This window comes from Phacochoerus africanus, chromosome 15 (genome assembly GCF_016906955.1).
Source record: "Phacochoerus africanus isolate WHEZ1 chromosome 15, ROS_Pafr_v1, whole genome shotgun sequence".
Taxonomy (NCBI): Eukaryota; Metazoa; Chordata; class Mammalia; order Artiodactyla; family Suidae; genus Phacochoerus; species Phacochoerus africanus.
Genome location: NC_062558.1, coordinates 30,636,548 through 30,661,818, shown reverse-complemented (window position 1 = coordinate 30,661,818; position 25,271 = coordinate 30,636,548). Strand labels below are relative to the sequence as shown.

Below are 25,271 nucleotides of genomic sequence, written 5' to 3'. Positions count from 1 at the left end.
GATTTGAAAAAACTGGAACCCTCATATATTGCTGGTAGAAATGTAAAATTGTGCAACTTCTGTGTAAAACTGTTTGCAGTTCCTCAAAATGTTAAACATAGAGTTACCATATGACCCAGCAATTTCATTTCTAAGTTTCTATCCAAGAGAAATGAAAACATATGTTCACACAAAACTTGTACTCAATTGTTCATAGCATCAAAAAATGGAAACAACTCAAACGTCCATCAACCGATGAATGGATGAACAAAACACCTTCTACCCACATAGTAGAATATTATTCAGCCATAAAAAGGAACGAAGTACCAACTGTCTACGACATAGATGAACCTTGAAAACATGAAGCTGTGAAAGATGCGGTCATAAAAGGACAAATACTGAGTAATTCAACTTACATGAAATATCTAGAAGATGCAAATGCAGAGAAAGCAAGCATATTAGTGGTTGCCAGGGGCTAGGCAAATGGGGGGATGGGGAATTGGCTGCTAATGAATAGGGCGTTTACTTTTGGGATGAGAAAAATGCTGACAATTAGATTACAATAATATCAGCACTATATAGTGGCATTGTGAATATACTAAAACCCACAGAATTATATACTTTTAACAGGCGAGTTTTAGCTATGTAAATTATATCTCAATCAATATGCTGCATTTCCAAATTATAGGAACCAGAACTACCTTAACCCATTAATTCCACAAACCAGTGACCTACTGAGTGGTTGGCCGGCCGGCAGTGGGCTAGATTCCCTGAAGAGGGAGAGATAATGAGATTTGATCACTCTCATGTGGGGCCTTGGTGCTAAACCAGTTGTTTAGGTGGACAGTGATGAAAACCCCTGACCCAGGGATTAAAGAGATCTCCCTTGGGATCCACTGATTAGCGTGTTAATATTGTTAGATCTTGGGCTGGTTTCTCCTTCGCGGTTCTGTCAATGGGGTTAAGAATTAACACACTTTATTCTGAGGGTGCTTGGGAGCACAAATAGAAACAGATTAGCATCTGGGAAGTGCTCAATACTTGCTGGGCCACCACAGTTATACGCCCCAAGTTGTGCTCAGAAGTGTATTATTAAACCAGACCATCTGGGGCTGACTGTGAGGTCTCTGATTCCCGACCGTGGAAAAGTTCGCTCACAAGGTGAAGCAGTGGGTTCTAAGAGCGCCTGCGCAGCTGCGCGCCCCAGCCCGCGGGAGCATGTGTCCCGCCCTGGCGCGTGCGCGTCCCGGCGGTTGCCGAGCAACTGGCCGGTGCGGCGACGGCGCCGGTATGGAGGCGTCCTGGACAGTGAGCGCTGCGGTCCGCGAGCACCTGCGGCGATTGTGTCTGCAGGAGTTCCCCTGCGGCACGGGCAGCTGGGTGCGGAGCTGGAGGGGAGGCTGGAAGAGGCGCTCGGGGGTCTGGGGACAGAGGAGACTGACCAGCGGCCAGTCTGGCTGAGGGGGCCTCCAGCCCAGAGGTTGGCTAATTTGGAGAAGCCTGGATCTGGGTGTTAAGGGGACGACCTGACCTGGCGCGTGGGAATGGTGATAGACCGTGCGAACTGGGATACCGCAGGGGTGGACGGAATGGGTCCCACAAGGACCTGTGAGCGCTGCTCCAGGGTGGAGGGCAGGGACCCCGCCTCCCCGGGACGCCATCCTGAGCACATTATGCTGATCTGGGGCAGGCCCCTGGCTCTCTTAAAGACACCAGGCTCCTCTTAGAGTGAAAGATCCTCCTGAGAGCGAGGTTTGCAGTTAGGACCCTGCTGCAGTGTGGCCAGAGGCCACCCGCTAAGTGCAAGAGAAGCATAACATCTAGAACCTAGGGCTTCTCAAGCGTGCGAAGAAATATCGAGTCCTCTGGTTCCCATGGACTGTCATCTGCTTCCTGTTTTCATGGAAGAGAAAACTGAGCCTTATCAGCTCAGTTCTCTTGTCAGCTGACTCCCATTCTCCTAGAAAACTGAGACCCCAATCAGGGAACTGAATTTTTTGTTTTGTCAACAAACATTGAGGCGTTCCTTGGTGGCTCAGCCAGTTAAGGATCCCACATTGTCACTGCTGTGGCTCGAGTTCAGTCGGTGGCCTGGGAACCTTCTGTGTGCTGCAGGTGTGTGGCTAAGACCCTCCCAAAACAAACACTGATTGCGTTCCTACTATGTACCCGACATTGTGCTGAGCTTTAGGGTTTCATAGAGGAAAAGGTGGGAGAAAGTAAACTCCAAATCCTTTCATCTTCCACTTATGGCATCTAAAGATTCTGAATTTACCTTTTCAGCCTTTACCACCTCTTCCTCAGAAAACTTTCCTTGAAGAATTCCATCCCACAGATTGCCTTCTGTGCTGCCCCTCCCCACCTTCTAAACTATCCCTCATTGTCCTGTTTTACAATGTATTCTATTTTGAGAGTTTTGAATCCTTGAGAGGAGCTGAGCCTCAGAGAAATTTTCTGCCTCCACCCCTGCAGAATAAGTCGCGCTTTCTTCCTCAAACTTGGCGAGCATGGCGGGAGCTGATCCCCAGAGAGGAGGAGGCTGTGAACCCTGGGGAGGAGACCGTGGAGGCCCTGCTGGGCCTGGTGCGAAGCACCCACTCACCCTGGGCTCTGCTGGAAGACTCAAGTGCAGAGGACCGTTTTCTGAAAGAACTGGCCATCCAGAATCCCCTGATGTTCAAAGACAGCTTCTTGTATACCTACTTTAGGTCGCTCCGGGTGGTGGACAAACAGGTAAGTGCTGGGAGCGAACACCAGAGTACAGGGCTATTGCCTTTTCAGAATTCAGTGGTAAGACCTAGCTCTGCCCCCTGCTAATTAATCTCACCACCTTGTCCACTGAACAGGGCCAACGGTCCCGGCAAGCTGGCACAGTCTGTCACCCTAGAGATCCCCAGCCAGGAAGGGCCCCTAATGTCCTTGAATCCAAAGCCAATTGAGGAGTCAGACAGGCCCCTGAAGCTTCTGGTCTGACCCTGCTGAGTGTACGCTAGAGTGATTCCTTAAGACCATGGGGTTTGCTGTGGCTCTGGACAGTGAAGAAAGTGAGACTCCTGCCCTCGGGAGCTCACAGTCCAACACAGGACACAGGACAGTGAGCTGGAAATTGTATAACACCTATATTCAGGGGAAGGGTGAGGGTTGAGAGGTGAGAGGCCACTGCAATGGCCAAGTCTTGGATTCTGGCAAAAGGATGCAGCCGAGGTGTGCTGGCGGGGAGAGGTTTGGGTGTAGGGTGGTCCCTCTCGAAGATGGACACTCACGTTCCCCCTGTGGCACAAAGGAATGGGCAGCAGCATCTCTGCAGCACCAGGATGCAGGTTTGACCCAGTCCAGCACAGTGGGTTAAATGATCTGGTGCTATGGTGTAGGTCGCAACTGCAGCTCAGATCTGATCCCTGGCCCAGGAATTCCATATGCCGCAGGGAGGTCAAAAGATGGATGTACCAGTGCTCCTTCACCCAGTGGAACTCTGAACTCTCTTTCCTTCCCTTCCAGGTGGGCCTGGTGGACAAAGACCTCCTGAAATTTGTGAAGCTCGAAGAGTTGATACTGAGTGCGAATCGGATCAAGGAGGTCAATGCTGCCAACCTGCCCCCAACTCTCAAGGTAAAGGAGCCAATTTCCATTTCCAGTCTTGGAGCCAGTGCTCCAAACCCCACCCCAAGAAGGTTTGGCCATCATGACTGCGTGCTAAGGACCAACCCTAGGCTTTTGCGTAGGTCAGATTCCTCAAAAAATTCAACATAGAATTTCTGTATGACCCAGCAATTCTACTCCCAGGTACACACCCCAAAGAAGTGAAGGCAGGGACTCAAACAGATTCTTTTTTTTTATTTTTATTTTTTCTGTTATAGTTGGTTTACAGTGCTCTGTCAATTTCTACTGTACAGCAAAGTTTCCCAGTCATCCATATATATACATATTCTTTTTCTCATATTATCCTCCATCATGTTCCATCACAAGTGGCTACATATAGTTCCCTGTTCTATACAGCTCAAATGGATTCTCTTTTTTATTTTTTAATACCTTTTTTTTTTTGGCTGTGCCCATGACATACAGAATTTCTCTGGCCAGGGATCGAACCCATGCCACAGTAGTGACAATGCCAGGTCCTTAACCCACAGAGCCACGAGCTGCAGCTACAGCTTCTGGCCTATGCCACAGCTGCAGTGACGTAGGATCTGAGCTACATCTGTGACCTATACTGCAGTTTGCAGCAACTCTGGATCCCTAACCCACTGAGCAAGGCCAGGGATCAAACCCACATCCATGGATACTAGCTGGGTTCGTTACTACTGAGTCACAATGGGAACTCCAAAATGGTCTTAATTTTAAATTAAATGCTAAAACTAGTGGATTTAATGGCCGAGGAAACTCATAAATATGGCTCAGTGCTGGGCTCAGGAAAAAACAGGCGAGGCTTTGGAGGAGAAATATGAGAACTCTGTTATCTTTGGGTGTATTCCCTATTCCACACAGGCTCCTTTTGGCTTTCCCAGAGAGATGTTGTCATGGGTTGAGAAGTTGCCAAAATGTTATGCATGTCCCCTCCCACTATCTCCAACATCACCTCTGCTCCAAATTAAAAGAAAAAAAAATTATTAGCCTACAGTTGATTTACAATGTTGTGTTGCTCCAGATTTTAAAGTTTCCTTCATAAAAGGAAAAGAAACTTTCCAACACCTGCTGCAGGAATATTTTCTTCCTGGATTTTTTTTTGGCTGCGCCTGCAGCATGCAGAAGTTCCCAGGCCTGGGATTGAACCCACAGCACTGAGGTAACCCAAGCCACTGCAGTGACAACTGCCAGGTCTCTAACCCACTGAGCAACAAGGGAACACCTCTTTCCGTGTTTATTATTTTTCTTTTATTTTTACAGCTGCATTTGGGGCATATGAAAGTTCCTGGGCTAGGGGTCCAATTGGAGCTGCAGCTGCCAGTCTACACCACAACCACGACAACACCATATCTGAGCTACACCTGCTACCTACACCGCAGCTCATGACAATGCCAGGTCCTTAACCCACTAAGCAAGGCCAGGGATCGAACCCGCATCTTTGTGGTTCCCAACCCACTGAGCCACAGTGGGAACTCCTCTTTCTGGATTTTTAAAAAGGCATCCATATGGACGAGGGAGATGCAGCATGAGTCCTTGGGAAGTCCTCGCTGAGCTGCCCAGGGCGGGAGGAGACAGGCAGTTGCTTCTGTGTTGACCAGGCTCACGGCCCTCTTCCCGCCCGTGCTGCAGGTGCTGGAGCTCTACGGCAACAAGATGACCAGCATGGAGTGTCTGTGTGCCCACCCGCCCTCGGGGCTCCAGCACTTGGGGTTGGGTCACAACAAGCTTCTGGGCCCCATGGAAAGCCTATACGTCACCAGCGATCACTGGTAACTCGGGAGCCCCATGTGGAAAGAGGGAGGACAGGACTGAGCTTTGGATCTCGGCTGGCCTATGCTGGTGGCTTGGAGAAGCCTGCTTTACTCTTTTGTATCATAATTCTTGGTTGGCTGCCAACGCCAAACCTAGGATTTATTTCTCTACCCAATGAACCAAAAATATCACTGAAGCCCAGGGAAGGACACTGAGAGGGAGTGGGAGTGAGTGGGACCTTTGCTTTGCAGGCATGCTCTAGATTCAGGGTTTCTGTGGGTGCTGGGGCCAGATAGTTCTTCATGGGGGGTTTGGGGGGGTGCTGGGCACCGGAGGAAGTTGAGCAGCATCCGTGGCCTCTACCCACCAGCTTCCAATAGCACCCACCCCACACCGGCTATGACAACCAAAAGGCCTCTAGGCAGCTCCAAATGTGTGTGGCAGGGGAGGGGGCGGTGGCAAAAGCACCCCTAGTTGAGAACCGCTGCCCTACAGATAACTCTGGGTTTGACTCTGTGTCCTTGGTGGGGGAGCAGTGGGAGAGGGAAACCCTGGATCTGAGGAGCCTGAGGGCTTCAGAGACCACCTGTGAGAGGCCATCGGAGGACGTAGGGCTGCGGTGGGGGGAGGGCAGCTGTCAGAACCAGCTGGGACAACTACCAGGGGTTCTGCATCCTGGGCAGCACTTCCAGGGAGTCAGGTTTACTGCTGTTCCTGTCGTCACAGCCTGGCAGGGGCACAGGGCACAGGGCAACATCGTTCCCCTGTTGCCCAGGCAGCCCGGGGATGGAAGGCCTGTCTCTCTGACCCCACTTACCTCCTTCCTCCTCTTTCTTCCACTCTTGGCCAAGCTGCCTCTACCCAGTCTTGGCTTTGTGGGATTCCAGATCCCTTTCTTCCACTAACCTCAGTTGTCAGGCCATGTGACACAGGAAGGAAACACAGGCTTTGGACTCTCTGTGACAGCTGAGTTCACACTTGTACCATGGACAGAGTTCCAAGGGTTTCTGATTTTTTTTTTTTTTTTAGGTATAGTTGATTTCCTGTGTGTCATCAGGTTCTGTTGTAGAGCAAAGTGACCCAATCACACACAGTTTCCTGTGCTGTACAGTAGGGCCCTGTTGCCCATCCACTCCAAACGTAACAGTTTGCATCCAAAACCCCAAACTGTCCGTCCATCCCCTCCCCCCCACCCTTACTCCCTGGAACCATGAGTCTGCTCTCCTTGGCCGTGATCTCTTTCTGTTTTGTAGGTAGGATCTTCTGTGCCATATTTTAGATTCTACATGTAAGTGGCATCATATGGTACTTGTCTTTTTCTTTCTGGCTTACTTCACTTAGTGTGAGAATCTCGAGTTCTATTTATGTTACTGCAGATGGCATTAGTTGTGTTTTTTATGGCTGAGTAGTATTCCATTGTATACATGTACTGCATCTTTTAATCCATTCACCTGTCGATGGATGTTTAGGTTGTTTCCATGTCTTGGCTATCGAGAATAGTGCTGCGATGAACATAGGGGTGCATGTATCATTTTGAATGAATGTTCTATTTGGATATATGCCCAGGAGTGGGATTGCTGGATCATATGAGGTTCTGATTTTTTTTTTTTTTAGGGCCACACCCACGGCATATGGAGGTTCCCAGGCTAGGGGTCTAATTGGAGCTGTAGCTGCCAGCCTACAACACAGCAATGCCAGATCTGAGCCGCATCTTCGACCTACACCACAGCTCACGGCAACACCAGATCCTTAACCCACTGAGCGAGGCCAGGGATTGAACCTGCAACCTCATGGTTCCTAGTCAGATTCGTTTCTGCTGCACCACGACGGGAACTCCGAGGTTCTGATTTTTGATTCGGAACACATGCCTGCCATAACACAATCTGCTTAATGCTAAGTGTGGATTTCATAGAAATGCATGTGAAACCTCTGTCTTTTTGCTGTTGTCAAGTTAAAAGGAGGCTGCACTTCTTGAAAATCGATTTTGCTGATGTTTCTACCAGTTCTCTTGAAGGAGGCTGATACTGGGTAAAATCTGTGTGCTGGTCCCCATGAAATGTTCTTCTCGGGTATTTTCCATGACTGGCTGGCCAGCATCACGGGCAGGATGAACGGAGGGAGGAGGGGGGACGTGATGTACCTGAGCTCACCGGGTGGAGAGACGTGTGACGGAGAGACTGTGCGAATGAGGTGGCCCCTGGGGTTTTCTGTTTGTTTCTCCCCACTCTGTTCTCAGAGCTGAAATTGATTTGCTGGCTTGTGCAGGAGGGAGGCCACCCCTGCCCCTTCCTCCTCACCAGGCCGGGATGTCAGGCGCCTCCTCTGCCCTCACCAGCCCCTTCTTCACCCACGTGCCCCAAGATCTGAACCAAACAGCTTCCTCTGGTCCTGTGTGGGTCTGGCTCCGGAGTGCATCCTTCAGCTTTGAGACCCCCTCAAGCCCATACCCTCTGCCCCGGCCCCCGTTTCCCTGCCTCTCTTATCCCCATCCACTGCTCCTCTGCTTTCCTCACCAGTCTGTCCATCTCTGCTGAGAACCTTCTGGATGCAGAACACGCTATCAGGCTCTATGGGAGATAGCCAGATGGTTAACCGAGAAGAGATCTGCATAGTGGGGTGGAGTGGGGATGTGAGGCCATCTCTGTGCCACCGTAAGGAGAGAGGGAGCCGGGACAACCAGAAGGCCCTTCTCGGCAGGGGGCTAACTTGGGTCAAGGGCAGCTCAGGCATGAGTGGAGGATGGGCAGAGTCTCCCATCCTGCCCTCAGCTCTGGGCCTCTCGAGTCCTGGACGCAGGGTGCCAGGGGAGGCTGGGCAGGGCAGGCACAGCAGCAGGACCCCTCCGCTTTTCTCAGCTGGCCTCTCAGCTCCTGGATGGTCCTGCTCACCTTTTAGGCCCAACCTCGTCTCCCTGGACCTGGGCTTCAACGACCTGACAGACCTGCAGAGCATGGTGGCCAGCCTGAGGACACTGCAGTACCTGAGGCTGCTGGTGCTGCAGGGGAACCCGCTGGCCCTGGTGCCCTACTACCGGGGCTTCACCATCGACAGCCTGTCTGGACTCTGCGTGCTGGACGACATCACCGTGGCATCCAGTGAGAAGCATCAGTTCCAGGGGCTTGGTCACAGCGGGGGTGAGGGCGCTGGTGGGCGGGGTGGGGGGTGCCCTGCTCACTTATCCACCACCCTGTTGGGTGCACGGGTCTCTGCGTCACCCACCCTCCCTGGCTGACCCAGACCCTGGTCAGGTGTGGCTCACTTTCTTGGTCAGATTTCTCTCCGAGATTTTCATCCTTGCAATTGAGATTTAGGGACAGGAATGTTAGGGCGGAGGGGACCGTCCCATCTTAGACAAACAGGAAACATTCTCTAAAGCACTTTCTTCACGTCCATGGTGGCTTGAGATCACCCCCTGGTGGCTCACACCACAAGCTGTATCACCGCCTTCTCAAGGTCTGGGTGATAAAACACCGATAAAAAAAGCTATACCTACTGTCTACCAGGCACTAAGGTACCATATTCTCCATCCAAAACTGTCCTCTAAAGCAGCCACTGCCACTCCCAGTGTACAGATTGAAAATAAGGCTTGAGGGGTGTCTTGTACCCCCAAATCACTGTGTGTCGTGCTTGGCAGAGCTGGGATTTGAACCCAAGTCTGCAAAGTGAGGCTCAGCCCAGTTCGGAGGAAAGAAGGCAGGAGCCCTTCTCATCTGCCCTCCCTCCTTCCTGTCCGTCTGCCCACACCCTCTCCGCCACTTCCTCACCCCTGCCCGTTCCCTGCTGCAGATCTCCTGGCACATGAGGCACAGCTAGTGGTGACTATTGGAAACGTCAGAGGGGTTCTGGACTCCTCAATCTTGGACCCAGAACCAGGGCCCCAAGGCCCTTTCATCACTTACAGCTATTATGTAACCTACGATTTTGTGGAAGATGAGGAAGGCGAGGGAGATGACTACGGCGGCGTGCTGGCTGAGGTGCCTCCCCACCCCTACTGTTCCTGAGCATGTGGGGCGGGGGGCGGGGGAGGGCTCTGCTCTGGGGTCCTCAGGGTCTCCTGTGCAGGCAGAATGGCTTTGGGGATCCAGGAAAGCCCTTAACGTGGGTCTTTTCAATTCATATCCTGCTCTGAGCAGGAGGCTGGCTTCTGCTGAGCCCTTTCTAGCAGCTGGAGCCATTCTCAACCATGCTCGCCCCTCCTTGACCCCCTTGAAATAGGAGCAAATGACCTCCCAAGGGAGCAGACGGGACTTCCACAGCTGGGCTGATGGCTTCTCAGCCCTGGTCTCCATCTCCCGCACACTGCCCCGTCTCCCTTCCCCTCGATGTCACCAACTAGGAGCAATGCAAGGGTTCCCTATCTTGTGCAAAAGTTATTACTATTTTTACTCTTAACATAGAACTTTCAGAGTAAACCAGACTGGTGTCTTTTGTTTTTTAACTTTCTGCCTCCATGTCCACGCTGTGCTGTGGAGTTGACAGTGCCGCCCCTCCAGCCAACTGGACGCCTGTTTCTACCAAGCTTACGTGCTGTCAGGCAAGCGCTCTGGGGCGGTAGCCCTGCCTGTGTTTGCCTTTCTTCTCTGGCAGATCGTCAGGCCTTCTCCCAGCACCGAGCAGCTGGGCGAGGACATTCTTGAAGAGGTCATTGAAGAGACTGAAGACTCGGTGGAGTCTGGGCCTGAATCGCTGTCACAGTCGGGGGAGCTGGCAGAGTCTCTGGCCTCTGGGGGGTCAGCACCCTTGCCGCGCTCCACAGACTCTGCAGAAGAGCTGGCCAAGCTGCGGCCGCATCTGGACCCCCGGCTCCTCCCTTCCCCGGGGTGAGGATGCACACCTAGCCAGCCTTCTGGCGGGCGGGGGGGGGAATCGCCAGGGTGGCATGGGCCCAGACCGCCCCCACACTCCACACCCCCATCCCCCCCCACATACCCATTAAGGGTCTGCTTTCTCCTGGCCAACCGGCCACCCTTCTGTGGTGCTGGCCCACAGTCACCCTCTGTGCCACCCATGCAGATCTCAGAGGGCCTCTCAGCCTGGTCCCTGGCACTGCCCCCAGGCCATGGACCCCATGTCTCCATCTCCCTCCCCAAGGACAGTTCTCTTCAGTACAGTCCGCAAGCCCTGGGCTGATGTCATTCCCTGTGGCTATGAGATGCAGCACACCCTCAAGGACCTGGTGCCGCTCAAGGCCTTCCTTCTGTCCGGGACCACGGTCACCATCGTGGAGGAGAAGGTGGGTGGCTGGAGTTCTCAGGGTTCACACACTGCCCGCCCCCTTCTCTGTCCCACTCTTCTATCGGGGATCTGCAGCCCTGCTCCCTTGTTGGCAGGGTCTCAGCACCTTTCCAGAAAGGTCCGGGCTAGCCCCAACCTGGCCTCTGTTCTCTAGATTCTCTCCTGGCCTGTATCCGCGCCGCCTTCCCAAGACAGTCCCTTGCCGGCCAAGAAGGGAAAAGGGGAGAAGGACAAGAAAGGGAAGACGGAGAAAGAAGAGAAAGACAAGAAGGGAAAAGACGTGAAAGACAAGGCAGGCAAAGCGGAGGAGAAAGAACCAGCCAAGGTACCCCCTCCAGGGGGCGGAGCTGAAGGTGCTCTGGGGTCCCCTGCCCGTTCCGCCCACTCGCCCCCCGGCCCTCTCCCCACAGGAGCCGAAGGGTGTCAAGAAGAAGAAAGAGCTTCCAAAGGAACTGCGCCAGGACCCGCCCATCCTGCGGGTGCTGGGCAGCGGCCTGGTGATCCTGGAGCCCCTGCTCGCGGGGGAACCTTTCGTGTCCACTGTGTGCAACTTCGGGGTGGTCCGCACTTTGGAGACCGACCAGCTGACGTCTGCCAGGGTATAGCAGCGCCCCTGCCCTCGGAAGGAAGCCGAGGGCTGGGATGGGAGCTGGCCAGGCTGCGGGAGGGAGGGGGAGGCGAGCTGGGGGAGGAGGGCCCAGAACCATTGGAGGGTGGGGGCAAGTGGAGGGGGTCACGTAGCAAGAGTGGCCTGCATGCCAGGCAGCCTGCTTGGGTACGAGGGGCCAGTCAAGCGGGCAAGTCGGGCAGCTCCTTCCCAGGTGACCCTGCCCTGCCTTCTGGTCCGGGAGCGACACGGGGTGGGGGTGGGGTGTCGAGAACACCCAGTAGAAGGCACTGGAACCTGCACCCACCTCCTCCCACCCCCTCCAGTGAGGAACTTATTTTGTGGTTGTTTCTCTCAGGATGCAAAGAAGAATAAGAGTAAGAAGGCTAAAAAAGGTAAGAGATGGTGATGGTAACAGGGCAGCGCAGGGAGGGAGTGGTTACCGAGGACCAGTCCTAGCGGCTCATGAAGGTATAAAATGCCACAGCCTGGGTGGCTTATGAACAACTGGACACTTTCTGTTATTTCTAGCTGCTCTCGAGGCGAGGAAGACCAAGACCAAGGTGCCAGCACTATCAGGTGGGCGTATTCTTACCGGTTCGTAACGCGTGGCCGCTCTCCTCTCCCGGTAGGAGGAGAGAGCGTCTCCCTCCGCCTTCATGACGTAATCGCCTCCCAAAGGCCACATCTCTTAATAGCATCACCTTTGGGGGGGGGGGATTTCAACACAGGAATTGGAGGAGGGGGAACACACAAATATAGCAAGACCTGCTGAAGGGTCAGCCTGACTGGGGACCAAAGGGACGGAAGGATGGAGAATGGGATCTTCCAGCTGGTGGGAGGGTCATGTCCTCCCTGAGGACCAAACCCTGTGTCTTCCCAGCAGCCCTGAGACACAGCTGCAGGCTGCAGTCTTGACATGGGCAGGAAAGGCCTTCTGGGTTAGGGGCCAGGATCAAGGGGGTGGGGAGACTCAGGGTTGGGAAGGGCCCAGCGTCCTTCTGGCTCAGCGGTGGTCCTGTCCGTGCAAGATCTTAGCCCTTATTTGCCATGGGAAAGTCTGGAACTATTGTATGGCCAGTGGCATACAATAGTAGGTCAGTTTTAGATTCGATTTTTAGAACTGTCTGGCTTGAAGGGAGAGACAGGAGACAGTGAGCCCAGCTGGGAGACCACTGCCAAAGTATAAAGGCAAGATCATACATAGTAGCACTAGTCACAATAGCCAAGAAGTGGAAATAGCCCTAGTGGCCATCAGCGGATAAATGGATAAACAAAATGTGATCCATCCATACCATGGAGTATACCTCAGTCCCGAAAAGAAAGGAAGCACTGACACATCCTATACTGTGGATGAACCTTGAAAACACAATACTAAGGAAAGAAGTTAGACACAAAAGACCACCTAGTGGGGAGTTCCTGTTGTGGCTCAGCGGTAACCAATCCAAGTATCCATGCAGACTTGAGTTTAATTCCTGGCCTCACTCAATGGGTTAAGGATCCGGCCTTGCCATGAGCTCTGGTGTAGGTCGCAGATGTGGCTCAGATCCCATGTTGCTGTGGCTGTGGCGTAGGCCAGCAGATGTAGCTCTGATTCCACCCCTAACCTGGGAACCTCCATATGCCTTAGGTGTGACCTTAAAAAGACCAAAAAAAGCCCACATAGCGTATAATTCCACATGTATGAAATGTTGAGAATAGTCAAATCCATAGAAACAGAAAGTAGATTAGTGATTGGGAGGTGGGGAGCACATGTGACTGCTTAATGGTGTGGGGCGTCCTTTTGGGGTGATGAGAATGTTCTGGAACTAGACAGAGATGATGGTTGCACAATATTGTGAACACACTAAAAATACTGAACTGTACATTTTCAAATGGTTTAAATGTTCAGCTTTATGGAAATTTTAGCATGGTGAGAAATAATTCACCTTAGAAAAAAAAAGGGTAAAGGAGTTTCTGTCGTGGTGCAGCAGACACGAATCTGACTAGGAACCATGAGGTTGTGGGTTTGATCCCTGGCCTCGCTCAGTGGATTAAGGATCCAGCATTGCCGTGAACTGTGGTGTAGGTCATGAACTGTGGTGTAGGTCACAGACACGTCTCAGATATGGCATTGCTGTGGCTGTGGTGTAGGTCGGTGGCTGCAGCTCTGATTCAGCTCCTAGCCTGGGAACCTCCATATGCCGTGGGTGCGGCCCTAAAAAGACAAAAAGACAAAAAAAAAAAAAGAAAGAAAGAAAAAGGGGATAAGGCAAGAAATGGTCTAAGAGCCTGCCTTGACTTAGGACTTGGTGGCGGGGGTGGTGTGGAGGAGATGGAGCTGAGAGCTGCGAGGGAGATGGGACTGGCAGACCCTGTGACCCCCCTGGGAGCAGGAGGGTCTTCTGCCCAGGGTCTGTGAATGGGAACAGAGGGTGAGGAGCTGCTTGGGGCTGGGGGAGATGAGCTCAGTTTTGGGATGTGAAGTTGAAGCATGCAGTGCATCCAGGAAGCCTGCCCCTCACCTTCCCACTATTGCCAGTGCTGCAGTATCCACTCCTCTTCTCTGTCTTCATCTCCTGACTCCACGCCAGTCAGACCACCCTGCTCTTCACCCAGATGGTGGCAGTTGCTGCCTTCCTGCACCCCCTCCTCCCAGCCAACCACGCTCTCCATCAGTCCCCAAGGCCATCTTGTTTGCAAGTCTGGTTGAGCCGCTCCCCTGCTGGAAATTGTTCCAGGACTTCCTGCTGGCCACATCACAAAATCCACGTGTCCATGGCCTGCAAGGCCCTGAGAGGTCTCCCCAGGGTACTTATTTGGCACTTCCCACCCTGTTCACTCAGCTGCTGCTTCATGGGTCATCTCCACTTCAGTGACACCTCTTCAGGGAAGCTGACCCTCTGGATTAGTCTAGGTCCTTTGTCTTCCTCACAGCATCCTGTGATTTCCTCTATAGCACTTATCACAATGCTAATTACCTAGATGTGAATCTGTGTAATTGCTTAATTTTTATCCTGTCCACTACACTGTAAGTCGCAGGGGGCAAGGCCTATGCCTGTGTTATTTGAAGTCGCACAGGAGTTCTTTGGTGGCACAATGAACTAAGGATCCAGCATTATCACTGCTGTGGCTCTGGTTACTGCTGTGACAAGGGTTTGATCCCTGGCCCAGGAACTTCTGTGTACTATGGATGTGGTCAAAAAAATAAAGTCACATAGTCCCCAGCCCCCAGATAGTAGGCACATAGTAGGCCTTCAATAAGCATTGAATGAATGAATGAATGACTTATATAAGTGGGGTCTAAAGCCATGAAAATACATAAGCGTATGTTGACAGAGAATAGAGAAAGATTGAGCACAGCGCCCTGGGGAACACTACAGACTTTGAGCGGGAAGGGAAAGCAGGACCTGCAAGGATCAAACTTAACTGTGTCCTGAAACAAAGCTCAAGGCTACTGACAGGAATACAAAAATAGCCAGCACGAAAGGTAAAGTTCGCAATGTCTGCCATTCTTAAAACATTTCCAGGCATGCAAAAAAGCAAGAAAATTCAGTATGTAATGAGAAGTTTTTAATCACAATGGACTTGGAAATGATGTATATGATAGAATTCATAGACAAGAATATCAAAGCAGTTATTATCCTTGTATTCCATATCTTCAAGAAGCCAGAGGAAAGACTGACCACGTTATATAGTAGCATGGGAGATAAATCAAACTTTTAGAGATAGAAACTATAATGTCGTTTGAAAAATACACTCAGTGGGATTAATGGCAGATTAGACAAGACAGAAGAAAAGATTAGTAAACTTGAAGCAGTAGAAACTATCCAGAATTAAACTCAGAAAAATGGCTGGAAGAAAAATGAACAGAGTGTCAGAGAATTTTAGGAAAATTCCAAGGAAATAATGTCCATGGAGTTGGAGCCCCCAAAGGAGTGAGGAGAGCTGAAAGACTAGAAAATAATTGCTGAAACATTTCTAAATTAGTTGGAAACCATAAAGAGATCCAGACACTTCAATGAACCCTAAACCCAGGAAACATGGAGACAATTAAGCCAAGGTAGATAATAGGAGGCTTGCTTAAAATCAGTGATAAAGAGAAAAATTTAAAGCAGATCAGAGGGAAAAAAATGACATTCCATACAGAGAAGCAAAGATAAAGATGACACCAGATTTATCCTCAGAAAAGAAGTGCAAACTAGGGGAGAGTGGAAGAACAGAGGACGTTTCAAACACTTAAAGAAAAGTAACTATCAACTTAAATGTCTTTACCCAACAAAAATATCTTTCAAAAACAAAGATGAAATTAACACTTTTCCAGAGCTACAAATGCTCAGTGTATCACCAGTGTGCCTGTATTACAAGAAATATTAAAGGTAAAAATAATGTCAGGACTCCCCGCTGTGACATAGTAGATTAAGAATCCAACTGCAGTGGCTTGGTCATTGCAGAGGTGCAGGTTCAATTCCTGGCCCAGGGCAGTGGTTAAAGGATCCAGTGTGGCTGCAGCTGCAGCACAGATTGGAGCTACAGCTCAGATTTAATCCCTGGCCTGGGAATTTCCACATGCTGAAGATGTGACCATTAAAAAAAAAATCAGATGAAAACCTGGATCTGCACGAAGAAATCAAGAGCACTGGAAAGGTAACTATGGGTGAATACAAAGACTTTTTACTTAAATATATTTAAATGATAGTTAATTGTTTAATGCGAAAAATAACTATATCATGATGCTTATATAGAGAAGTAAATTGTATGTTAACAGTAGCACAAAGGCTAAGGGTGGGAGTAACGAGAGAAATGGAAGCATGTCATTGTAAGGTTCTTACACTATATATGAAATGGTTTACTATTGCTTGTAGCTAGACTGATAAATTATTTATTTTAAAGTCTAAGCAATAAGTTTAGATAAAGTAAAATAAGCAAAGATTTATTTTAAACTCTAAACAACACAACACAACTATACTTCAATAAATAAAATAAAGTGGCACAACAAAGCTAATTAGTCAACAAAGGAGAGAAAATAGGTTTCGTAAAAATATTCAGTTAATATAAAGTTGGAAATAAGAAGAAACAAAGAACACATGAGACAAATAGAAAACAACAAGATGATAGAATTAAACCCAATTATATTAACAGTCATGTTAAATATAAATGATCTAAACATCCAGTTAAAAGGAAGAGATGATTCAGATTGAATAAAAAAGTATGTTGCCTACCAGTAACCCTCTTTAAATATAAAATTACAAAAATATTAGAAATAAATGGATGGAAAAAGATATTCACGCTAACACTAATCAGAAGAAAATGGGAGTAGTTGGTTTAGTATCAAAGTAGATTTCATAGCAAACACTATTACTAGGGGTAAAAATGGTAATTTCACAATAAAAGAGTCAGTTCGTCGGATGGATGTAACAATCCTAAGCATATAAGTACCTAATAATTGAGCTTCAAAATGCAAACTTATAGAAGTACAAGGAGAAATAGACAAATCCAAAATTACATTCAGAGATTTCAACACAAGTAAGTAATTGATAGAACAAGTAGACAGAAAATAAGGTTGTAGAAGACTTGAATCACGCAGCCAATGAACTTGAGCTAACTGAAACCTATAGAGAACTCTATCCAATAAGATACATTTAAAAAAAATTGAAGTATGAAGTATAGGAGTTCCTGTCATAGCTCAGCAGTTAATGAACCCAACTAGTATCCATGACGACTTGGGTTCGATCCCTGGCCTTGCTCAGTGGGTTAAGGATCCAGCGCTGCTGTGAGCTGTGGTGTAGGTCACAGATGCGGCTAGAATCCAGCATGGCTGTGGCTGTGGCATAGGCCGGTGGCTAGATCTCTAATTGGACCCCTAGCCTGGGAACTTCCATATGCCATGGGTGCGGCCCTAAAAATAATTAAAAAAATTTTTTTAAATAAAAAATTGAAGTGTAGTTGATTTACAATGTTGTGTTAATTTCTGCTGTACAGCAAAATGATTCACATTTTTTAGGCCATGCCCATGAGATGTGGAAGTTCTCAGGCCTGGGATCAAACCCACGCTGTAGCAGCTGCTGCTACTGTGACAACACAAGATCCTTAACCTGCTGTGCCACAAGAGAACGCTTACATTCCTTTTTATATTCTTTTCTGTTATGGTTTATCACAGGATATTGAATATAGTTCCCTGTGCAATGCAGTAGCACCTTGTTATTTTGTATATAGTAGTTTGTATTTGCTAGTCCTTAACTACTAATTTATCCCTCCTCCACCCCCTTTCCCCTTTGGTAACCATAAATCTGTTCTCTATGTCTGAAAGTCTGTTTCTATTTTGTAGATAGGTTCGTTTGTGTCATATTTTAGATTCCACTTAGAAGTGATATCATATGGTATTTGTCTTTATCTTTCTGACTTACTTTACCTAGTATGATAATCTCTAGTTGCATCCATGTTGCTGCTAATGGCATTATTTCATTCTTTTTTTTTTTTTTGGCTTTTTGGCTTTTTGCTATTTCTTTGGGCCACTCCCGCGGCGTATGGAGGTCCCCAGGCTAGGGGTCGAATCGGAGCTGTAGCCGCCAGCCTACGCCAGAGCCACAGCAATGCTGGATCCGAGCTGCGTCTGCAACTTACACCACAGCTCACGGCAACACCGGATCCTTAACCCACTGAGCAAGGGCAGGGACCGAACCCGCATCCTCATGGTTCCTAGTCGGATTCGTTAACCTCTGCGCCACGACGGGAACTCCTATTTCATTCTTTTTAATGGCTGAGTAGTATTCCATTGTATATATGTGTACCATATCATCTTTATCCATTCATCTGTTGATGGACATTTAGGTTATTTCCTTGTCTTGGGTATTGTAAATAGTGCTGCAGTGAACATAGGGGTGTGTGTATCTTTTTGAATTATAGTTTTGTCCATATATATGCTCTGGAGTGGAATTGCTGGATAATATGGCAACTCCATTTTTAGTTTTTTCAGGAATCTCCCTAATGTCTTCCATGATGGTTATACCAACACTTCCCACCAACAGCCCACACACATTCTTTAAGTGCATGCGGAACTGAGATATTCCATAACCTGGGCCATAAAATAAGTCTCAATAAGTTTAAAAGAATTCAGATCATATAAAGTATCCTCTGACCACAGAGGAATTAAACTAGACATCAGTAACAGAAAAATATTTCCCAAATCCCCCAATTTTTAGGAGTTCTTGCTGTGGTGCAACAGGATCAGCTGTGTCACTGCAGTGCCAGGACACCGATTCAACCCCAGCCCAGCATGGCATGGCACAGTGGGTTAAAGGATCCTACATTGCCTATGCCACGAAGGTTGTAGCTGCAGCTTGGATCTGATCTCTGGCCCAAGAACTCCATATGCCATAGAACAGCAGAAAAAGAAAAAGCCACCACCTTTGGGGAAAAAAATTGTGTATATGTGTGTGACTGGGTCACTTTGCTGTTCAGGGGAAATTGAAGGAATGTTGCAAATCAACTATACTTATATAATTAATAAAAATTAAAATTGTTTAAAATTGCCAAATTTTTAGAAACTAACACACTTCTAAACCCATGGGTCAAAGAAATCAAAAGGGAAATTAGGACGCATTTCTAACCAGATGGAAATAAAAACACAAAATATCAAAATTAGTAAAATATAACAAGCAATATTTGGAAATAATTTTATAGCTTAAAGACTTTTAGTGCTTAAATTAGAAAAGCTGGGAATTCCCGTCGTGGCTCAGTGGTTAGCGAATCCGACTAGGAACCATGGGGTTGCAGGTTCGATCCCTGGCCTTGCTCAGTGGGTTAAAAGATCCGGCGTTGCCGTGAGCTGTGGTGTAGGTTGCAGACGTGGCTCGGATCCTGCGTTGCTGTGGTTCTGGCATAGGCCGGCAGCTACGGCTCCGATTTGACCCCTAGCCTGGGAATCTCCATATGCTGCGGGAGCGGCCCAAGAAATGGCAAAAAAAAAAGACCAAAAAAAAAAAAATTAGAAAAGCTTCTCAAACCAATAGGTGAGTTACTAGGGTTGAAGACTATAGGGTTGGTATGCAAAACTGTTTCCATATACTAGCAATGAATAATCAGAAATTAAAATTTTAAGACAATACCATTTACAGTAGGATTGAAAAGTATAAAATTGCCACAAATCTGATAAAGATGTAGAAGTTCTATATACTGAAAACTATAAAATGTTGCTAAGAGAAATCGAAGACCTAAGTAGGTGGAGAGATGTACTATGTACATAGACCAGGAGATCAATATTGTTAAGATGTTGGTTTTCTTCAAATTGATCTACAGATTCAACAAAATCTCAGTCATAATCCTGGAGCAATTTTTTTTTGGGGGGGTGAGAATCAGCTTGCTGATTTCATGGACCTAGAATAGACAAAACTTTGAAAAAGAACAAAGGACTCACATTGCTGGAATTCATGACACATACAAATATGGACATGAGATTTGTGATTGGGCCCTGGGGGGTAAAAGGGCTTTAAAATTAAAAAAAAAAAAAAAGAATTTTTGCAGATCTCTTTAATGTCTAGCTTGACTGAAGACAGTTGCATTTGCATAGCTGCTTCTGCAGTCAGTCTCTAATGTGTTGCTATAGTTGAAGTATTTGAAGAAAACCATCCTCTCATGGACATGTAACTGGAAAAAAGGGAAATATTTTTTTCTTTTTTCTTTTGTATTTTCTAGGGCCGCACCCGCTGCATATGGAGGTTCCCAGGCTAGGGGTCGAATTGGAGCTATAGCCACCGGCCTACACCAGAGCCACAACAACACGGGATCTGAGCCGCGTCTGCGACCTACACCACAGCTCATGGCAACGCCAGATCTTTAACCCACTGAGTGAGGCCAGGGATGGAACCCGAAACCTCATGGTTCCTAGTTGGATTCGTTTCCGCTGCGCTGCGCCACGACGGGAACTCCTTTTTTTCTTTTTTACATTGCATTTTGAACTGCTGTCTTACTCATGCACAATTGGTGACACCTGGTTATTGTTATTGTAACATACTGAATTACGCAGATCTTTCATCTGTTTATACAGTTTTATCCAAAAATAATTTTTTTTTGGCCCCATCCGCATCATGTCGACATTCCCAGGCCAGGGATGTGGCAACACCAGATCCTTATCCCACTGTGCCACAAGCGAACTTCCAGTCACATATGTTCCTTATTATCACTCTCATCATTAGAAAAGTCTTGAGTTTGGAAAACTAAGTTGATTGTGGCTGATACAGTGTTCCAAAATTCTAATTTCTACTTAAAATTTCAAATGCTATGTGTTCATCAAAATCCTTTCAGTTCTTTTCCCTCAAGTGCAAGGCTTGCTTCTTTTTTTTTTTTTTTTTTTTTAGAAAACATTTGCCAAATATTCACGTCGAAATACCCGGTTTGTCAGTGTTCAAGTTAACAGGTGTTCCAAGGAAAAGCAGCTAGTTCTGCTTGTAACTCAGACTTGTTAAATGCTCTAATAAGATGTAATTTAATATTATTCCTCATTACAGTTAAGACCCAAGGGCGGATTCTGATTCCAAAACCCTGTTTGCCTTGGGACCGGGGTCAGATTTGCGCTTGGGGGATGTGGAATGAGCCGGTCTGGGGAAGCCGGGCACTGCCAGCCCGCTTATCGCTCCAGATTCACATACTCGTGTGCTTATTTTTTCAGAGCTAAAATCTGCGGTTACAGTGAACGACGGTGACTACGTCCCCGACGCCCTGACGGTGGAGGTCCAGATCCAGTTGATCCAGTGCCGCTCGACAGAGGAGGCGCTCCGGACGCTTCTGTAGCGCGGGATTAAAGGCTGTTCCGACTCCGCAGCTCCGCTTCTGTCCGCCTCGGTGGCGTGTCCTGGGAAGGGGGTGCTGGCTGGGGGCGCTGGGGGCCTGGCCGAGACTGGGAGCTGGTGGTAAGGAGCGGGGAGCTGGCGGGGGAGAGCAGGTGGCGACCTCGGTAGAACGGGTCCCCTCCGCCGGCTGGTTCGCCGGGAGCTGAGTGAGGGCACGTGCTGCGGCCCCGGGCCCGCCCCTCCAGAGGCCCCGCCCCAAGCCTGGCCTCCAGAGCTGGAGAGGCGGGCTGCGGGGGATGGAGGGGGGGGTGTGGTCAGAGCTCTAGGGCTACAGCCCGGCCCTGCCCCAGGTCAGAGCCCAGCGGAGCGAGCTCCTGGTCGGTGTCGGCTCGGCGTCAGGGCTCAGGTAGGTCCGCGAGGGATGAGTGGTGTCTGGCTTGGGGCGCCTAGGAACCCAGCTGCTGGGAGGGTCTGAGGGGCGCCAAGACCTCGCCTGGGAGGCGCAGACTTGGCCGCGCTGGCGTCGTGGTCGCACTCCCTGCGGGAGCGGTCACCGGCCCCCAGTGGACTGTTGGGGCCAGGTGGGCTCCTGCTGCCTCTCGGTTTCTTTCGCTCCGCTGGGCGGCCGGAGCCAGGGCTTGTAGACGGGGCCAACCTGGGCCCTTGCGCTGGACTCCACCGGGCAGCGCAGCTCCCTGTGCTCAGGCCAGGAGGGGTGTCCGCCGCGGGGCTCTGGGGACCCTACAACAGCCCCTTAGAGACGCGCGAGTGGAGATGTACCAGCTCTCGACCCTTGCCCTCATTGGAGCGTGATGGGTCACCGAGACCTGTGAGGAGGACCCGACCGAGGCAGCTGTCACCCTAGAGACAATGTCAGAACCTTGGAGCTCAGCAGCCACTTGAAGGGGGGCGTGTGCTCGCTGAAGCCCCTGCAGTTTAAGGACTAGGCTTGGCGGCTCGCAGTGCGGAGGGAGGCTTCAGCAGGTACTGAACTGGATTCACAGGTGTGTGGAGTGGGGAGGAGAGGAATGGCCCCCGTCACTGCGGTGGGGAGTTGCGGGTTCATTCCCACAGTGGAGGGACGTGGGGGGAGAGCGCTGGATGCCAGCATGGGGAACTCTGTGGGTAAAGGGTCCACAGCGTGCCTATTTGGCCCCTGAGAGGCCGAAGTCAAAACCAAACCACCGGAATTGCCGTCGTGGCTCAGCGGAACGAATCTGACTAGTATCCATGAGGACACGCGCGGTTTCATCCCTGGCCTCCCTCAGTGGGTTAAAGATCTTGGGTTGCCATGAACTGCGATGTAGGTCGCAGACACATCTTGGATCCTCCGTTGCTGTGGCTGTGGTGTAGGCCAGCAGCTGCAGCTCCAATTTGACCCCTATCCTGGGAACTTCCATATGCAGAACCTGCGGCCCTAAAAAGCAAAAAAGACCAAACCACTGGCTTTACATCCTTCTCAGTAAACAGCACCACTGACCCACCTCCCAACCCCTGCTGGGTGCCTCACACACCTGAAAGTAATTTTTCACACCTGAAACCCAATGGTTCTTACATCCTCCACAGCCACCAGCAGTCTCAGCTGTGCTCGTGTCCTGACTGATCCAAGTTTGCTGGCTGGTCTCCTGTTTCCATACTTGCCTCCACCATCCATTATCTAAGCAGCAGCAGCGGTGACCCTCCAAACAATGTAAATTATTCTACTGCCTCTGCTAAATCTCTGTGGTGCTTACAGAGTTCTTTCCCAAACCCCTCACCATGGTCCCTGAAGGTGACCTTCCTCAGGCTATTGTTCGTGATTCACCACCTACCACGTTCCTCCTTGCTCTTTACACTCCAGCCACACTACACACCTCCTTCTTCAGGAGCTCTATACTTAACTATTTCTGATGCCCAGAACACTGTCTCCCAGATCTTTAATGCAGTTTGGTTCCTCATTCCATTCAGTTCTTGCCCAGGTGTTCTCAACTACCAGAGGCTAAAATGGCCTTCCCGGTTACCGTGTTCCATTACACTGCTTTAACTTCTTCTCAGCACTCTCTGAAGTGCTACCTGGCGTTTTGGTCTCTTTGTGAGGGCTGTGACTCTGCCTGTCTGGCCTGCATCCCTGGCAGCTCGAAGAGATGCTTTTGCAGTAGTGGCAGCAGGAACAGCCGGGATGAGGTTAATGGGGCATGAAGACTGGATGAAAGTGATGGCAGCTACATCAGGACACAGCAGGGGAGGTAAAGAGGAAGTGATGAAGGCCTGCCTTTGCTGCTGTGGACCTTTGGCAGGTTACTGTGCCGAGTTATCCTTTCTCAGCCTTCTCTTTTGGATTGCTCGGAGAAAACCAGGACTCCATAGGTGGTAGGGACAGGTGAGGGTGGTGGCAGGGGAGCCATCCCGGTACAAGTCTCCAGCTTTCCTACTTGCTTTCCTGCTCTTCCTGTATGTGTTTTTTCCCTAAAGCCCCATTCCTCCCCAGGAAACCCAGGCTACTTCAGGCAGAGGTGAAGGATGTGTGCTGTGGTGGCCACAGCCACCTGCTGCTGCACTGCAGTGATTGGAGCAAACTCCCTAAGGGCAGTGCCAGGGGCTGTCATCTCTAAGGCACAAAACACAGGGCCTGCCACCAAGACTCAAGACTTTTTTCAAAATAACCTGTGCCATTTTCACTAAAGCTCACTAGGTACTTGGGTTTCTTAGGAAATGCTGAAAACGCCTGTGGTGCCTCAGTTTTAAAGTGAATACAAGTCCTTTTAGAAAAAAAAGTTGACTCAGGAGCCCTCTAATGACAGCAGAAGGGAAACAAGGGCTGGCATAGCAGGTGTCATCTGGGAGAGGGACATGTGAAAAGAATAAACAAAAAGGAACTTAGCTGCCACGTGTTGGTAACTTGCTCTTGGGGTGGGGCAGGGCGGGGTGATGGGTGGTGGGACTGGCTGGCTCACTCATCAGCTCTCTCCTCGCAGGACCTGCCATGTTCCGCAGGGTGGGCTGGCTGGTCCTATACAGCCTCGTGGTACTGCTCAGCTGTCTGTTCTTCCTGAAGAGAGATGCCCAGCCAGCAAGGGGGCCTGTGGTGAGACAGCCCTTCTGGGCTCCCTCAGGGCCCCGGCACAGCTCGTGTCCACCCAACCACACAGTGGCTAATTCTTTCCTGTTCCTGCCTAACCGTCACCGCCTCTTCCTGACCTATCGCCACTGCCGCAACTTTTCCATCTTGCTGGCGCCTTCAGGCTGTACTGAGGACACCTTTTTGCTCCTGGCCATCAAGTCACAGCCTGGCCATGTGGAACAGCGTGCAGCCATCCGCAACACATGGGGCCGTGCAAGAAGCTGGGCTAAGGGCCGGCAGCTGAAGCTGGTATTCCTCCTAGGAGTGGCAGGACCCACACCCCCAGCCCAGCTGCTGGCCTACGAGAGTCGGGAGTTTGATGACATCCTACAGTGGGACTTTGCTGAGGACTTCTTCAACCTGACACTCAAGGAGCTACACCTGCAGCGCTGGGTGGCAGCTGCCTGTCCCCAGGCCCATTTCATGCTAAAGGGAGATGATGATGTCTTTGTCCATGTCCCCAATGTCCTAGAATTCCTGGATGGCTGGGACCCAGCCCAGGACCTCCTAGTGGGAGATGTCATCCGCCAGGCTCCGCCCAACAGGAACACCAACGTCAAATATTTCATCCCTCCTACCATGTATAGGGCCAACTATTACCCACCCTATGCTGGGGGCGGAGGGTACGTCATGTCCAGAGCCACTGTGCAGCGCCTCCAAGCAGCCGTGGAAGAGGCCGAACTCTTTCCTATTGATGATGTCTTTGTGGGGATGTGCCTGAGAAAGCTGGGGGTGAGCCCCACGCACCATGCCGGCTTCAAAACATTTGGAATACAGCGGCCGCTGGACCCTCTGGACCCCTGCCTGTACAGAGGGCTTCTTTTGGTACACCGCCTCAGACCCCTGGAGATGTGGACCATGTGGGCACTGGTGACAGATGAGGGGCTCAAGTGTGCAGCAGCCCCCTTGTCCCAGCTTCGAGGGGTGGGTTGAGTGAGTGGACTTAATTTTCCAATCACAAGGAAAAATTGAGAACCTTGAAACTTGGCCCTTGATGGTCTACAGGAAATGCTGATTTCATTTTTGTAACCCCCTCTCACACCTTGCTAATTTTGATTAAAATGCTGAAACCCAGCTAACTTGTACCAGCACATGTTAAATGGGCAAAGCTTAGCACAAGTTGCTAGAACTCCATGGGGGACTCCTGGAGCCCCTTGGGGCTCTGCCAGTTTTGGGGTGAAGGAGTGGAGGCTACATAGGGCTCCAGAAG

At 49.8% G+C, this 25,271-nt stretch overlaps 2 protein-coding genes across 11 annotated transcripts; both read left to right on the top strand.

The window, feature by feature from the left end:
* The first annotated feature begins 1,235 nt into the window (after window positions 1–1,235).
* Window positions 1,236–20,992, top strand: LRRC43 (leucine rich repeat containing 43). 3 transcript variants are annotated; one of them, XM_047759511.1, is made up of 13 exons: window positions 1,236–1,359; window positions 2,452–2,712; window positions 3,478–3,588; window positions 5,230–5,369; window positions 8,248–8,447; window positions 9,139–9,326; window positions 9,940–10,172; window positions 10,444–10,585; window positions 10,742–10,912; window positions 10,998–11,186; window positions 11,553–11,589; window positions 11,726–11,773; window positions 20,841–20,992. In XM_047759511.1, exons 1-13 carry the CDS (start codon window positions 1,270–1,272, stop codon window positions 20,960–20,962), a joined length of 1,932 nt encoding a protein of 643 aa, XP_047615467.1. In that variant the 5' UTR covers window positions 1,236–1,269; the 3' UTR covers window positions 20,963–20,992. The 3 variants fall into 3 exon arrangements, with proteins under 3 accessions (XP_047615467.1, XP_047615466.1, XP_047615468.1); XM_047759510.1 differs by having other exon boundaries at window positions 8,248–8,486; XM_047759512.1 differs by lacking the exon at window positions 1,236–1,359 and adding an exon at window positions 1,373–2,094 and having other exon boundaries at window positions 8,248–8,486.
* A 184-nt stretch (window positions 20,993–21,176) lies between these two features.
* B3GNT4 (UDP-GlcNAc:betaGal beta-1,3-N-acetylglucosaminyltransferase 4) lies at window positions 21,177–25,135 on the top strand. Of its 8 annotated transcripts, XM_047759514.1 has the most exons (4): window positions 21,316–21,367; window positions 21,667–21,945; window positions 22,528–23,237; window positions 23,916–25,135. In XM_047759514.1, the coding sequence occupies exons 3-4, from the start codon at window positions 23,120–23,122 to the stop codon at window positions 24,992–24,994; spliced, it is 1,197 nt and encodes a 398-aa protein (XP_047615470.1). In that variant the 5' UTR covers window positions 21,316–21,367; window positions 21,667–21,945; window positions 22,528–23,119; the 3' UTR covers window positions 24,995–25,135. The 8 variants fall into 8 exon arrangements, with proteins under 8 accessions (XP_047615477.1, XP_047615471.1, XP_047615474.1 ...); XM_047759515.1 differs by having other exon boundaries at window positions 21,259–21,945; window positions 23,038–23,237; XM_047759518.1 differs by having other exon boundaries at window positions 21,259–21,945; window positions 22,528–22,651.
* The last annotated feature ends 136 nt before the right edge of the window (window positions 25,136–25,271 follow it).

Coding starts and splice junctions, on each gene's coding strand:
- B3GNT4 (XM_047759515.1), top strand. CDS start 23,120: ATGAGGTTAATGGGGCATGAAGACTGGATGAAAGTGATGGCAGCTACA. Junction 23,238..23,915: donor CTGCTGTGGACCTTTGGCAG/GTTACTGTGCCG, acceptor CTCTCCTCGCAG/GACCTGCCATGTTCCGCAGG.
- LRRC43 (XM_047759510.1), top strand. CDS start 1,270: ATGGAGGCGTCCTGGACAGTGAGCGCTGCGGTCCGCGAGCACCTGCGG. Junction 1,360..2,451: donor CCTGCGGCACGGGCAGCTGG/GTGCGGAGCTGG, acceptor CCACCCCTGCAG/AATAAGTCGCGCTTTCTTCC. Junction 5,370..8,247: donor TACGTCACCAGCGATCACTG/GTAACTCGGGAG, acceptor CTCACCTTTTAG/GCCCAACCTCGTCTCCCTGG.